Source organism: Abramis brama, assembly GCF_963993115.1.
Source record: "Abramis brama genome assembly, chromosome: 17".
Classification (NCBI taxonomy): domain Eukaryota; kingdom Metazoa; phylum Chordata; class Actinopteri; order Cypriniformes; family Leuciscidae; genus Abramis; species Abramis brama.
In genome coordinates, this window is record NC_139979.1 from 2,001,205 (window position 1) to 2,014,768 (window position 13,564).

The 13,564-nt window shown below is 37.7% G+C and overlaps 1 protein-coding gene across 8 annotated transcripts in view; it reads right to left on the reverse strand.

Annotated features, from left to right (window-relative positions):
* satb1b (SATB homeobox 1b) overlaps window positions 1-13,564 on the reverse strand; it is a 65,036-nt gene that overhangs the window by 32,780 nt on the left and 18,692 nt on the right. For 4 of the 8 annotated variants that reach the window (XM_084089628.1, XM_084089630.1, XM_084089631.1 and 1 more), the window contains exons 6-8: window positions 8,225-8,336; window positions 7,428-7,505; window positions 3,315-3,766 (exon numbers count right to left, since the gene is read on the reverse strand). In XM_084089628.1, the coding sequence (XP_083945754.1) occupies window positions 3,315-3,766; window positions 7,428-7,505; window positions 8,225-8,336 (642 nt within the window). The remainder of the gene's footprint in view (window positions 1-3,314; window positions 3,767-7,427; window positions 7,506-8,224; window positions 8,337-13,564) is intronic. The other 4 variants (XM_084089632.1, XM_084089634.1, XM_084089635.1 and 1 more) reach the window with 1 other exon arrangement.

The following is a 13,564-nucleotide window of genomic DNA, read 5'->3' on the forward strand; positions in this document are numbered from 1 at the left end:
ATCAGAAGTGACAATAAAGACATTTATATATATGAAGCAGCACAACTGTTTTCAACACTGATAATAATCATAAATGTTTCTTGAGCATCAAATCATCATATTAGAATGATTTCTGAAGTAATGATGCTGAAAATTCAGCTTTGATCACAGAAATAAATGACACTTTACTATATATTCACATAGAAAACAGCTGTTTTAAATTATAATAATATTTCAGAATTTTACTGTATTTTTGATCAAATAAATGCAGCCTTGGGGAGCAGTAGTGAACTTTTGTAAAGGTTAGGATTGGTCAGTCACACTAAGTGTAGGTTCAATTACTATCAACCACAATCAAAGTGTGATTAAAACCCCATAATCTCTAAGATAGGCCATTAAAATCCCGCATAAACACTGACTCTGAGACGCCGCCCCGACATGCCACCACAAGCAGCCATCGTTCACATGCAGAGAAGAATGTCAAATAAATATTTAAGAGCTGTGTGGAAACAAAAGAAAATGCATGTTGCAAATTCTTCACAGCACAACTAAATACCAATTTGTGCAAACGGGCCCGTCGTGACGCAGACACTGATTCCAATCGCTCGACACGACAACAAAGTCACGTCCGATCAAACGGAGGTTTAATGTAGAACGTCGTGAGACATTATCTATTATCTAGTCTCACACACACACACACTGCTGGCACTCGTCCAGGGACGGCTCGCTTTGTCTCACCTGATGATGGCAGACAGTCGTCAAGGCTTTCGGTTAGTAATAACAACGAGAGCAAAACCGTGTTCGTCTGACAACTTTCCCAGTGTTTGATCGGATGTTCTGGGTGCTTTCAAGTATTGATACGGGGTCATCGCGAGTATATTACCTCAAAATATCATACAGATACTGTATTCTAACCGCACAAAAATGCTTTTGGTTAAAGTTTGTACATTAATATTTTGGGTTAAAAAATACAGTGACACTTGATTTATTCAGATAAATAAATCCAAACTCATTCTGAGCTATAATTGCACAATAGACGGTTTTATTTAATTTAATTTTATATATTTTTATATAGTCTTATTTTCTAATAAATTATTTTATTCAGCACGGATGCATTAAATTAATCAAAAGTGACAGTATTTATAATGTTACAGAAGAGATTCAAAAGATTTAATAATACAATTTTTTTTTATTTGTTTGTTTTAACTTTATATTCATCAATTAATCACAAATCACGGTTCCACTAAAATATTAAGAAACATCTGTTTTCAACATTGTTGTTTTAAAATAGGTTACAATAGAAAACAGCTATTTTAAATCGCAATAATATTTCACAATATTACTGTTTTTACTGTATTTATGATTAAAAAAAATTCAGCCAGAAGAATCTTTAAACATTAACGAACCTTACAGACCCAAAAATGTATAAACGGCAGGAAATGTTGAAAACTGTAACAGAAACATTAACTTATGAGTCAGATATTAATATAATATCCTTAATGACTTCCACTCCTAGTAGACTCAAATAATGATCAGCCATAAATCTGCAGTTTGGCGTCAGTAAAAATAAATAAATAAAAATTCTATGACAGTCTTTTCTGCATCCAAATATTTTATAGTTCTTGCCTGTTGAGTGAAAACTGTTGATTCAAACTGTGCAATTTGAGGAATATTTCATGCACAATAACGTACCACAAACAACGAGGAATGAGTTTTTGACTGGAAAATGCATTAATTAGTATGAGCAATAATAATAATGATGCTAACGCCGCTAATAAGGGTCCTGTCCCAGCTCAGCGCTGTCAACAGATTACGTGCAATGCCGAAAAACGAGGTCAAACCAGAAGTCATGACCCCAGGAAGCGGATGGTTAGTACAGTTTTTGATTGAAAGATGAGTTGTGAGAAACGCTCTCGCTCGCTCTTTGTCCTGATAACCCTTCATTTCCTGGACGATTGTTCTCTTTGTGTTGATCCCAAAACAAAAGAAGATAAACCATCGAACTATCAGCGCTCTGCTGTCACTATATTAGCAAGGCATGGTGAATTTTAATGATGCTCAGAGCGTGTAGTGGCAAGCTTCACACCAACATGTCACAGCTGATGTATGGGGCTGGGGATATGATTCAGCATTTATAATCATCAACAAAATAATTTGACAGCCATCTACAAAAACAGCATACTTAATGGCTCCGCTCCAAAACCTGAGCTGTGTTACTGGAGACGGCCTATGTAGACGGCATCCAAACTGATATAAGGCAGATCTGGAACACAATAGTGACCAAAAGTGATGTCCGGATATTTGAAATATCAAAATAAAGTTGAAAATCCGATATGCTTATCACTTCCTACAGGCTGCGATTCAGTGAAATAAATGAATGCGCTGCGTGTTTCAGAGCGAAGCGCGGCGCTGTGTTTATTTACACACATGCAGCTCATGAGTTTGAGTCGCTTATATCGCCCAGAATGCACCAGCACAGACCAGCTCACCACATGTGATTGGAGAAACGTTTATAAACCGGTTGGCAACAAAGAAGCAACTTTAAGGCCTCACTGCAGTTTATCCACCAAAATAAACGCTCGATGGTTTAATGTTTGAAAATCAAGAAATTAAGATAAAAAAAATGTTTATTAAACACTACATTTCTATTTTATCGTAGCTCTAGTATTACAATTTTTAAATATTTTTTTGAGTAATATTCACACAAAAATAATTATTTTATTATTATATATTTTTGTATTTATAATTCTATTATATAAAAAATATATCGTTTTTTTTTTTCACATAATTTTTTTATTTTCTATGCATTCTAGAAAGATTACTTTCCAATTCTCAATTCTTTCCAAATTGAGCCATTTAAATGATCCAGTGACAATCCCTGAATTTGTGTCATATCGCAATAAAATCGCAGAAAGACAAAATACCCAAATATCTTTTTTTTTCTAATGTCATCAAAATACATAACACACACTGTAACATTTTCCCATAATCTTAGTTTGGGTTTTTGTAAATGCTGGGGTGCCAGACAGGACTTCTGTCATTAGTTTATCCACATACTGGATAAAACAGGACATTTTTAGTTAAACTGTGCTAGTCGCAATGCATTATGGGGTTGTCCAAAAATCATCTATGAGGGCAGCATGACGCCGCAAACCTTCTGATATAATTGTTGCATCAGAAGATGCATTAAAATGCCTCCTATGTATTTTTTTGGAGCTCATGTGAGAGGATAACACTGAAAACTATATATCTTTTTTATATCTTCAACCCATGTAGTACGTCTATCTTTTATCTTTTAAAAAATCGCTTTTATGATGTCCTATCTGGAGGTGTACCTGCGTCCTGTTGAAGGCGACGCGTGCGAACACGGCCTGGGAGATGCCGGCCCTCTTCAGCTCGTCTCTCACCCACTGGTAGATCTCCACGGACACCTCGGAGTTGGAGGACACGCCGCCGTCCAGCGGCTTGTTGAGCGCGCGGTTGACGGGCGGGTGGTTGAGGTACTGCTGACTCAGGGACTGCTGGGCCAGGAGACGGTTGACGGCGTACTGCTGGTTGAGGATCTGAGCCATGACCATCTGCTGACTGACCAGCTGAGGGCTGATGGGAGTGGACACCAGGCCGGGGTGCAGGCCGGGGAGCTGGGCCCGAGCGGGGGCCTGAGCGCTGTGGGACAGGGGCACCGGGGACGGCGGCTGCTCCGCTGTGCTGCCCGGGATGGGCTGCTGACTGAAGCTCAGGTGGTTCGTTCCAGGGGGAGAGAGATCCGACAGACCGTCCATCTCAGCTGAAGGCGGACACAGAGAAGAGGGAGCACGTCAGTGCACGGGGTCTAGAACGCTTTAACTGACAACTATCTGACGAGATGTGTGTATGTGTGCATGCATATATACACACACACATGCATGCTTACACACACACACGTCAACATTTGAAGTGGATCAAAAAAGTTCAAAGTTGTCCTAAGACAAGAACAGGTATTATTCAAAATTCATGTATAACTTTGAAAGGTTTTGATCCACTTCAAATGTTGACTACTGTTTGTATATATATATATATATATATATATATATATATATATATATATATACATACACACACACACACACACACACGCATGCACAATAACAATATTTCAGTAATTTATCCTAATAACAGAGACATTTTTTAAATTTCCATGCTACTGAACTTGCTTCTTCATTTAAAAAAAAAATACATATTAATATAAACATGAACAAATTAAATTAGTGGCATGTAGTGAAAGCATTTTTCCATTAAGTAAATATTATTTTTCAAGTAATCATCTATGTAAACAGTCATTAATGGAGAGTGCGGTAAGTGCCTTTTCTCTTTTTCTTATCAATATGGTGTCGTTTGATTCATATCAACAGCTAAATAGACAGCGGCACGTAATAGATTCACTTAAGACAGTTTACATTGATACTTCAATTCAAAATTGTATTATATTATCATAAAAAATATGTTTTTTTTTTGTATCAACTTGGCACCAAAGTATTTATACTTTTGCCCTAACTGCACACTAAATAAATAATATTTAAAAATAGAAAAATAAATAGGACATATCACCTAAATGGACAATTGGGCATGCTAACATTTTCAAAATAAGCGATTACTTGTCCTATCTCTACTCTATGCCAAACACATAATGAATCAATATCAAATAGCAAACACTTTTCTAATGAGCTAGACAAAAGCAAAAAGTTTCAAACTAAACGATCCTAATCAGACCCGTTCCAGCCTGCCATTACTACAGTAACCCAGTGCAACCTCTCTAATATAATGGGCCACAGTGTGTGACCTGTATCTGCATAAATTGGCAGCACTAGAAATTAGTTTATAATGTCCATGGCCAAATCATGTGAGCAATAACAACAAGCCAGTGTGGGCGCTGTGCGAAAGCAGAAAGCAGGACGTGTCTTCACATGGACCGAGCCAGAGAGACGTACACTTGAATCGTCCTTTATGCTCTTAATTCTAAAACAAGGTACACAAGCTGGCCAATATGAAATTTTGGGAAAGTCTAAATATAACCGGAGCGTGTTGCACTGGAAGCCAAGAGCACGGCCTTATAAACAGACTATTAGATGTGGCCCATGCCATCAGATGTTGTCTGATTCTTTTAATCACAAGTTTTGTGTGACAGCCAACAAGCTGCAAAATCTGAAAATTAAAACCCCATTTTTTCTGAAAGATTGACTACTTTTAGTGTGCATATTTGTCCATTTTTAAAGCTTTTTGGAGCTTTAACGAGCTGCATGTAGATTTAGTCATTTCTCCTTTTATTTTTTACACGACCAAATTAACATCTTACAGATTTGGAAACGGCATAAAGGTGAGAAAATATTTTTAAAAACCGTCAAAGGACTGAAGTGTTATACCTTTTTGCAACGCAGGTAATAATAATAAACTTTATTTATATAGCACATTTCAGGCATAAAGTGCAGTTCAAAGTGCTTTACATAAATATTATATAGTAGTCAGCTGATGGAGATTAGTTTAAAGAAAATGAGAAGCACAACGCCCGTCACCTACTAACACCTCCATCACAATCTTACGGATTTTACGGAGCGCAAAAAAAGCATACCAAAATATAAATATTTCAACAGGAAGATAAAAACCAGATTAAGCGCATGGAAACTCTCCAGAGATACGCACAATAAGCACAAGGACGCAAACATGTGTCTTAACTGACAGCGAGCACAAAGCCGCGGCTGTTCTTTTCAATATCAGCCGAAAGTGAGAAGGAAAAAAAGCAAACAAACAAAACAAAACCAAAAAAAAAGGGGTAATAATCAAAGCTCTCCCATAATCCCCCTCATTCCTGTGCTGTGATGTTACGGTATGCCTCTCGGTTGTGTTTTTTGGTGTTGAAAACTGCTGGGGGGCACACACTTTTCCACGCAAATTGAAAAGGTTTGGAGAAAGCGTTCGCAGGGCCCGTTTGCAGACGCAGACTGAGCACCGGAGTCCCTCCTGTGGAATTCGCCACAAAGCAGGCTGGGATTAGGAGCACAATGGGAGAGAGAATGTGTGCTGAGGGGAGGGAGGGAAAACCCCACGGCCCGGCTGAGTCTGAATGGGAACGCTGCTGCGCTAGAGACGCCTCGACACACTCCCAAAGATCCGGCGGGACCGGCTGACCACTGACCGCTCGTGAAGCGATGCATGGCGGGACGCGCTCAACCCGGTTACGGTCGGCAGTGCGTTCAAGACATGCGTTTTATCATTAGCAGTGTTCAGCTATGCCGTAGCTTTGCATTCCTGAAGTTTAAATTAGAGTACGGTAAGTCATGGGTCTGATTCCCAGGGAATGCATCAGCTGAATAAATGTATAACTTGAATGCAATGCAAGTCACGTTTATTTATGTAGCGACCTTTTACAATACAAACAGCTTCACGGTAATAAACAGGAAAATAACAGCATTAATGTTGCAAAATTGCATTACATTTTAGCTGTAAACTCTATAAAAGCTCAATTTAGATCAAGACAAGAACTAAATCGAAGAAATGCATATATGCAAATGTACCGTAGCATCATGCATTCCAAGCCCCGCCCATCATAATCTCATTGGTCCAAAATCCCACTCTATATAACTTTATTGGAAACATCAAGTATGCTCTGATTGGCTGTGCGTCGAGAAGCACGTTTGCTTTCAGTGTGGACGGATACATTTCTCGTCGCAGTATCACAACGAAACCAAAATATAAACCTTTCGAAAACAAAATGTTCGAGGCATTTGGCAAATGCAAAATAAGTTTTTTACAGATGCATACAGTAGGCCTACACTCACACTATATAGCAAATATCAACTGCGCGATTTTGTTTGACAAATGTAAACTATATTATCGCACAGTAATGCATTAAAAGTTATATATATATATATATAATACATCCGTATACGTATGTGAAAAAATATAGCAAATCTCAAATGCATGACTGTTTATATCATTGCAAAATGTAAACTATATTACCACTCAGCTCAATATGAATTATAATATATAAATACATAAAATTTTATCAGTATACACAAGAAGGGTGAAATATACTATATAGGAAATCTCAATTGCTTGATTGCTTGTCTCGTAGCAAAATGTGCCTATATTATCGCCCAGCTCTAATCTGCTAAATGTGACTAAGATATGAAGATATTATAAATATTAACATCATGATTTTCCGTAAAGCTGCTGTGAAACAATGTGTATTGTTAAAAACGCTAGACACATACATTCGGCTTGGCAGACATTTAGTGCCACAACAAAAGAAAAAAACATGTACACGGTATAAATGCGTATCATTTTACAGTGGCAGCCGGTGTCATCTGATTGTCGCGCTCACGCGGCTCTTTAACGCAGTAAGCGTTCCCGCTATCGGGACTCGAGCACATGCGCTCATGTGTGATATAGTTGCGGTGCGTCACGTGACCTACCTAACGTGGTGGCACGAGGACTGTCATGGAGGACACACGTCCCCAGGTAACCCTCCAGCTGAGAGGGCTGGCGCACGACTGCGCGGATGAACACACACACACACAGGTGTGGAGAGAGAGAGAGAGAGAGAGAGAGAGAGAGAGAGAGAGAGAGAGAGAGAGAGAGAGAGAGAGAGAGAGAGAGAGAGAGTGAGTTAGTGGGGTAAAAGTGAGTGTGTGAGCAGGAAAAAACAGGCAGATGTAAAGAGCTGAAGTATAACAACCTGATTGACAGGTGCGTGTTTGAACACTTGAAGAGATAAAGATCACATGTATTAAGTGCTGCATTATGTGTGCATGGCAAATATTGAATTTTGAAGTCACAGAAAGATATTTTGTTCTTAAACATACATTTTTTTGTTAGATTTGCATTTAAACTGAATCTATAGAACATAAGCAAATGAGGTTTATTAAAACCAGACAGACAGTTAGAGAGACAGACTGACACAACAGACAGACAGACAGACAGACAGACAGACAGACAGACAGACAGACAGACAGACAGACAGACAGACAGATAGATAGATAGATAGATAGATAGATAGATAGATAGATAGATAGATAGATAGATAGATAGATGGACAGACAGAGACAGACAAACAGACAGAAAGAGACAGACAGACAGACAGAAAGAGACAGACAGATAGACAGACAGACAGACAGACAGACAGACAGACAGACAGACAGACAGACAGGCCGCTTTGAATAGTTTTTTTCAGCCTGATGTGGTTTTGACCAATCTTTAAGCGTTCTCTTACCTATCATGTCTTTTGTCTTCTTGAAATGTTTATACCAGCGTCCGAATTCTTGACACTTCGCCGCAGACACGTTTGCATAGTAAGTGCTGTTAACAATTGAAGAAATCATACTCTGCAAGACAAAATTGTATGTGGTTTAAAATCCACATTCACACACAGTACAGCAACAAGTCCTGTCATTCTGTGCATTATGTACAAAGTGTCAAATCTTGATCCAAGAAACGGTAAAAAAATGCGATTCATGCACAATTTTTTTTTCTGCAGTAATTTAAACGAAAAAAAAATACATGTCCCTTTAACAAATGCCACAGAGTCTGAAAGAGGACGCATACAGGAGGATCCGTGAGGCAGAGAGCAAAGCACACGATGCTTTGGGGATTTCTGCCCTATATGAACGCAACTCATATTCACAATCTGTTTTCACAGCCGGAGTTGCATGTTGAGACCACACAACGAGTTCACGTCTCCTCGCTGCCCTAACAGCATGTTTCTATTCATCTTCCCTGCTTTCTTCTTTTTCTATTTTAATGCATTCCACTCCGAAAAAAAAAAAAAAAAAGAGAAAAAAAAAAGCTGAGATTCTTTTTCATTAAACCCAACACTTAACACCTTAATAGCCCTGGGCAACATAGCGCAGAAATTGTTTTGATTGTTATAAATATTCAAAAGATGAAACCATCTGTTTTTAAATTACAGGTACAGCAGCTTTATCATTTTTATAACATGAGCACTTGGGGACTCGGAGGTTTGGAGGAGGGGGTTCGGGTCTTCAACAGAGGACGGTTATAGATAACTTCAGCAATCCCCTTTACAAATGATCCAATGCATCTTGAAGCAAACGTATGGATATGCTCTCAGAAATGAAGGCTCTTCAGTGGCAGTTATGCATCAAGAACCATTTTCTTTGTGACTATAAGCTTCTTTAAAGGTTATTTTACATTATTATAGGAACTTACAACTGTTCTCCTTTAACATCATATAGAACTTTAAAATGTTCATAGAAATTCAATGCAGAAATTAATATGCAGTTTCAAACTATACGTGAAGATCATCATATGGAATTTAAAAAGGCTCTCTGACATTGTATGGAACTTAAAAACATACTCTTTTGGCATGCTATAAAAGTTAATTGTTTTTCTATGAATATCATATGGAGTGTTTTCAAAAAAGGAATTTAATATGGATCATCATATGGAACTTGACGTCTGCTTATGGCATAATATGGACATTTAAATTGCACTTCTATGATTTCATATAGGCCTGGTTTCACAGACAGGGTTTAGATTGAGTCAGGATTAGGCCTTAGTTCATTATTATTTTTATAAATGTGACTTAGAAAAAAAACAAAACATGATGCATCTTGACACAAAACAATGGCACTGACATTTTTTAAGATATGCTTTCAGGAAAGACGGCTTTTAGTCTGGGAAACAAGGGGATCGAGTTTTAAAAAGTTCACAGATGACTTCATATGGAACTTTAAAATGTTCTTTATGACGTAGGAAAATTTAAATGGTTATATTTGATATCATGGAGTTTTAGAATTTAACCAGACTATCACATCATGTGGAACATACAAATGTTTGCTTATGGCATAGTATGGAAATTTGCTCTATGTATACGCGGTTCTATGAATATGCAAATGAGCCCCGCCTCCACTCACTCACTCGGCTCAGAGATCCACTGGTTGACGATCACACGTTGATCTGATTGGTTACAAGGTAGTTTGTGACGTCAGAAACACCAGCGATTTCAAAGCGTGTTTTTGAGACTGTCTTTGGTTCACTGCAGTTTTAAGGAGGAAAATACTCAGCAATGGAGTCGACTTATGAATTTACACATGGTTTGTCTTAAAGCGTATTAAAAACACCACATAGACACATAAACAACATTAAAAACTTGAGTTTCACCACAGGAGGACTTTAAAAGTGCTATTCTACAGCATCATATGAAATGCTTGCTTATGGTATAATATGGAAATTTTAATTGTAAAAAATTCAACTTTGTTTTTAATTGTAAAAACATCTAAGTTCCATATGATGTCTATTTTTATGCATTTGGCAGATGCTTTTATCCAAAGCGACTTTCCCTGGGAATCGAACCCATGACCCCAGCGCTCTTCTGTTTGAGCTACAGGAAAGCATAAAGAACTATGGCACTATATGGAGTTTTAAAAGGTTCTCCAACGGATCAGGATAAAAAGCCCTTCAGCGTGTCTCCATGAACAGGTGCAGACTTCAGCCAGAAGAGGGTTAACCACATCGCTGTGTACAATGAGAAGGACTATTAACCTTTACTGCCAAAGCTCATGCTGCTGCACAAATGAAAAGTGTATAACGGTCTCCAAGATGAGGAGAAGACCCTCTCCAAACGTACGAGTGGAATATGCATGCAGACGGGAGACATTTGAAGGCCGACCGGCGTTTTAAATGTCACAGCCCTCTTTTAATCGCTGATCTGAAACAACAGTCATGGTGGAAGACAGCGAACCGACAAACTCAGCAACTAACAATAGAGGAGGAACAGAATCACACACGATTTCATGAGTCATCAATGATCTGTTTGAGATCCACGCTCATATTGAGTACAGTTGACACAGATGTTGTGAGAATCTGCGTTCATTAATCACTCGTCTCACACCGCACATCTCCCGAGCCCCGTACGCCACCACAAACCATGCAGATAAACACCTCAGCGCAGCGAGCGCCAGGAGCCATCAACAGGTAATGGGACGAGCCTGTTTAAAAGATAACCATCGAGAGGCCTTATCTGAGCGCCCAGGAAGTCTGTCACGCTGCGATCCACATAAAACATCTATTTGACTTTCCGTCACGGGAGAGTCGCACAGAAATGCGAGGAAGGGAATCAGCGTTCGCACTTCCTCCTTACGTGGCATCTTGTGTTGGAGAGGTCTTTTAAACATCTTAATTATTAGCTTCTTTTCCGTCCACTCCGTGAGAAAGGGCCCGTGTCAAACCTGTGAAGATGGCATTTGATGGCTATTTGCTGCTATGCAACTCAACAGCTGCTCTTTCAGGGCCACACACACACACACACACACTCTTTTGTGCCGGTCGTCTGAGGGGACACAGGGGTTAAGTTTGATCACGGGAAACATACGACGGCTGATGAGCGGGGGCAAACCTGCCCGAGCAATTCACTTTTCTCCTTTCTTTAGCGTTGCGCGACAAATCGGTCTGACGGCGGTCGCATTATATTGAGCTGAAAACAAAAGCATGTGTTTTTTTGTGGTTATTTATCCAGGGCATCTTTAGGCCAAATACACGATGAACTAGGAACAGGTCAGGATGGTCAATTAATCACCCAACAATTAACTAGTCGATTAGTGAGGTTAACTGGTGAGTTTGTCCATAAAATGAATATCATTATCAATATAAGGAATAATACCAATATTATAATACAATTAAATTTTCACAACTTTTACATTTAAATGTTTTAGCGCGTTGACTTTGAGAAGTTTCTAAATTCATCCCTGCTGACATAAAAATAATACTAACATTAAAATTCACAACATCAATATTATTAAAAAAATTTAATGTTTAATTTAAATTATTTTTTAGTGTGTTGACCTGAGAAGTTGCTAAATTCATGCAAAAAAAAAAAAAAAAAAGCAAATAAATATAAATAAAAATACTACAATTTAATTTCAATTTAATTAATATCAATATCAACATCATTATAATAAAATTAAACTAAAGCGCCTTTCCATAGCACAAGGACGCTTTACAGTAATGATTTCATGACAATTTAAGTCATGGAAAAGCACACACATTCATGCATAATCATTTTTTCTCCATTGTCATCTCAGTTTCAGCTTCTTGCACAATGAGTCGCATTTAAGTCAAATTAAAAGTACTTCAGCTTTGAAAAGGGCAGTTTAAAAACTCAACATCCCACATGAACGGCACTATAAGAAACAAGTCTGGTTGCTGTATGACAGACCCTCCAACCAACATATTTATATAAAGCTTCCTTTAAGAACGATTAGCCAACTAGTCCTCCATACAGTTCACCGATTAGACTACACTAACCCGAAACATGCAACACTATTCACAGTCCCCTTCTGCTAACCAGTGGCGTACTTCTCCTTCTGATTCTCCATTCATTAACCTTTTCAAGAGCAAGGGATTACCGTTGGAGAATCAAGGAGACACTAATCCTATAAAAGTTGGCATTCGTTCTTAAATTGGCCAGATCTCTCCAACTCTTCCTGTTCGCCTAAAAGAAAGGTCACCTCTACTAGGTTACCAACCAAAGACGCGCCTAACATGACGAGGCATCCTGGAAACAACAAAAGCAGAAAGCAGAAAATGTGAGCGGACTGTAATTCAGTGGAAGTGCCGGGCCGCTGCTCAGTGGGAATAGCTCACATATGGACTGTAAACAGAGTGATTAGAGAGATGTGGAGCGGCCCAGCCCCTGCGCTGCCTGAACAGCACCCTGGGACTCTTTACACCACACACACACACACACCTGCAGGTAGAGAACGGGCTTCCCTGAGATGAAATGCACTACGACTGTGCCAACACACACGAGCTGAAACACCCGTCGTCCCTAAAGCATTTAAACAGCAGCTCTGCTTCTTTAAACAGCAGCAGTTTTAAGGGTGAATCTCATGGAAATGTGTCCGGGTCACATTTCATCCACAAAAATCTCAATTTAATTTAAATTTTTTTTTTTTAAATGGATCTTAATTTTTTTAAAATATAAATTCACATTACTGTAAAAGTCTGGAATAATAATAGTTAAAAGTCTTCCTAAAAAGTTGCTCAATTTATCCCACAAAAAATAATACTATATAAATAATATCATTATCGATATAAGGAATAATACCAATATTACAATATTATAAGTATGGAAGTTTTCAAAAATCTTCGAAAAAAAATGCGAAAAAAATTCTTCAAATTTTTTTTCCCACAAATCTTTGAAAATGTAATTTTCAAAAAATTACAAAAATCTAAATTTAATTTTTTTTTTTTTTTTTTTTAAATGAAGCCTATTTTTAGGATCTTCATTTAAAAAAAATATAAATTCACATTACTGTAAAAGTCTGAAATAATAATAATTAAAAGTCTTCCTAAAAAGTTGCTCAATTTATCCCACAAAAAATAATACTATATAATGAATATCATTATTGATATAAGGAATAATACCAATATTATAATATTATAAGTATGGAAGTTTTCAAAAATCTTCGAATTTTTTTCAAAAATCTTTGAAAATGTAATTTTCAAAAAATTACAACAATCAAAATTTAATTTAATTTTTTTTTTTTTTAAATGAAGCCTATTTTTAGGATCTTCATTTTTTTTAAATATA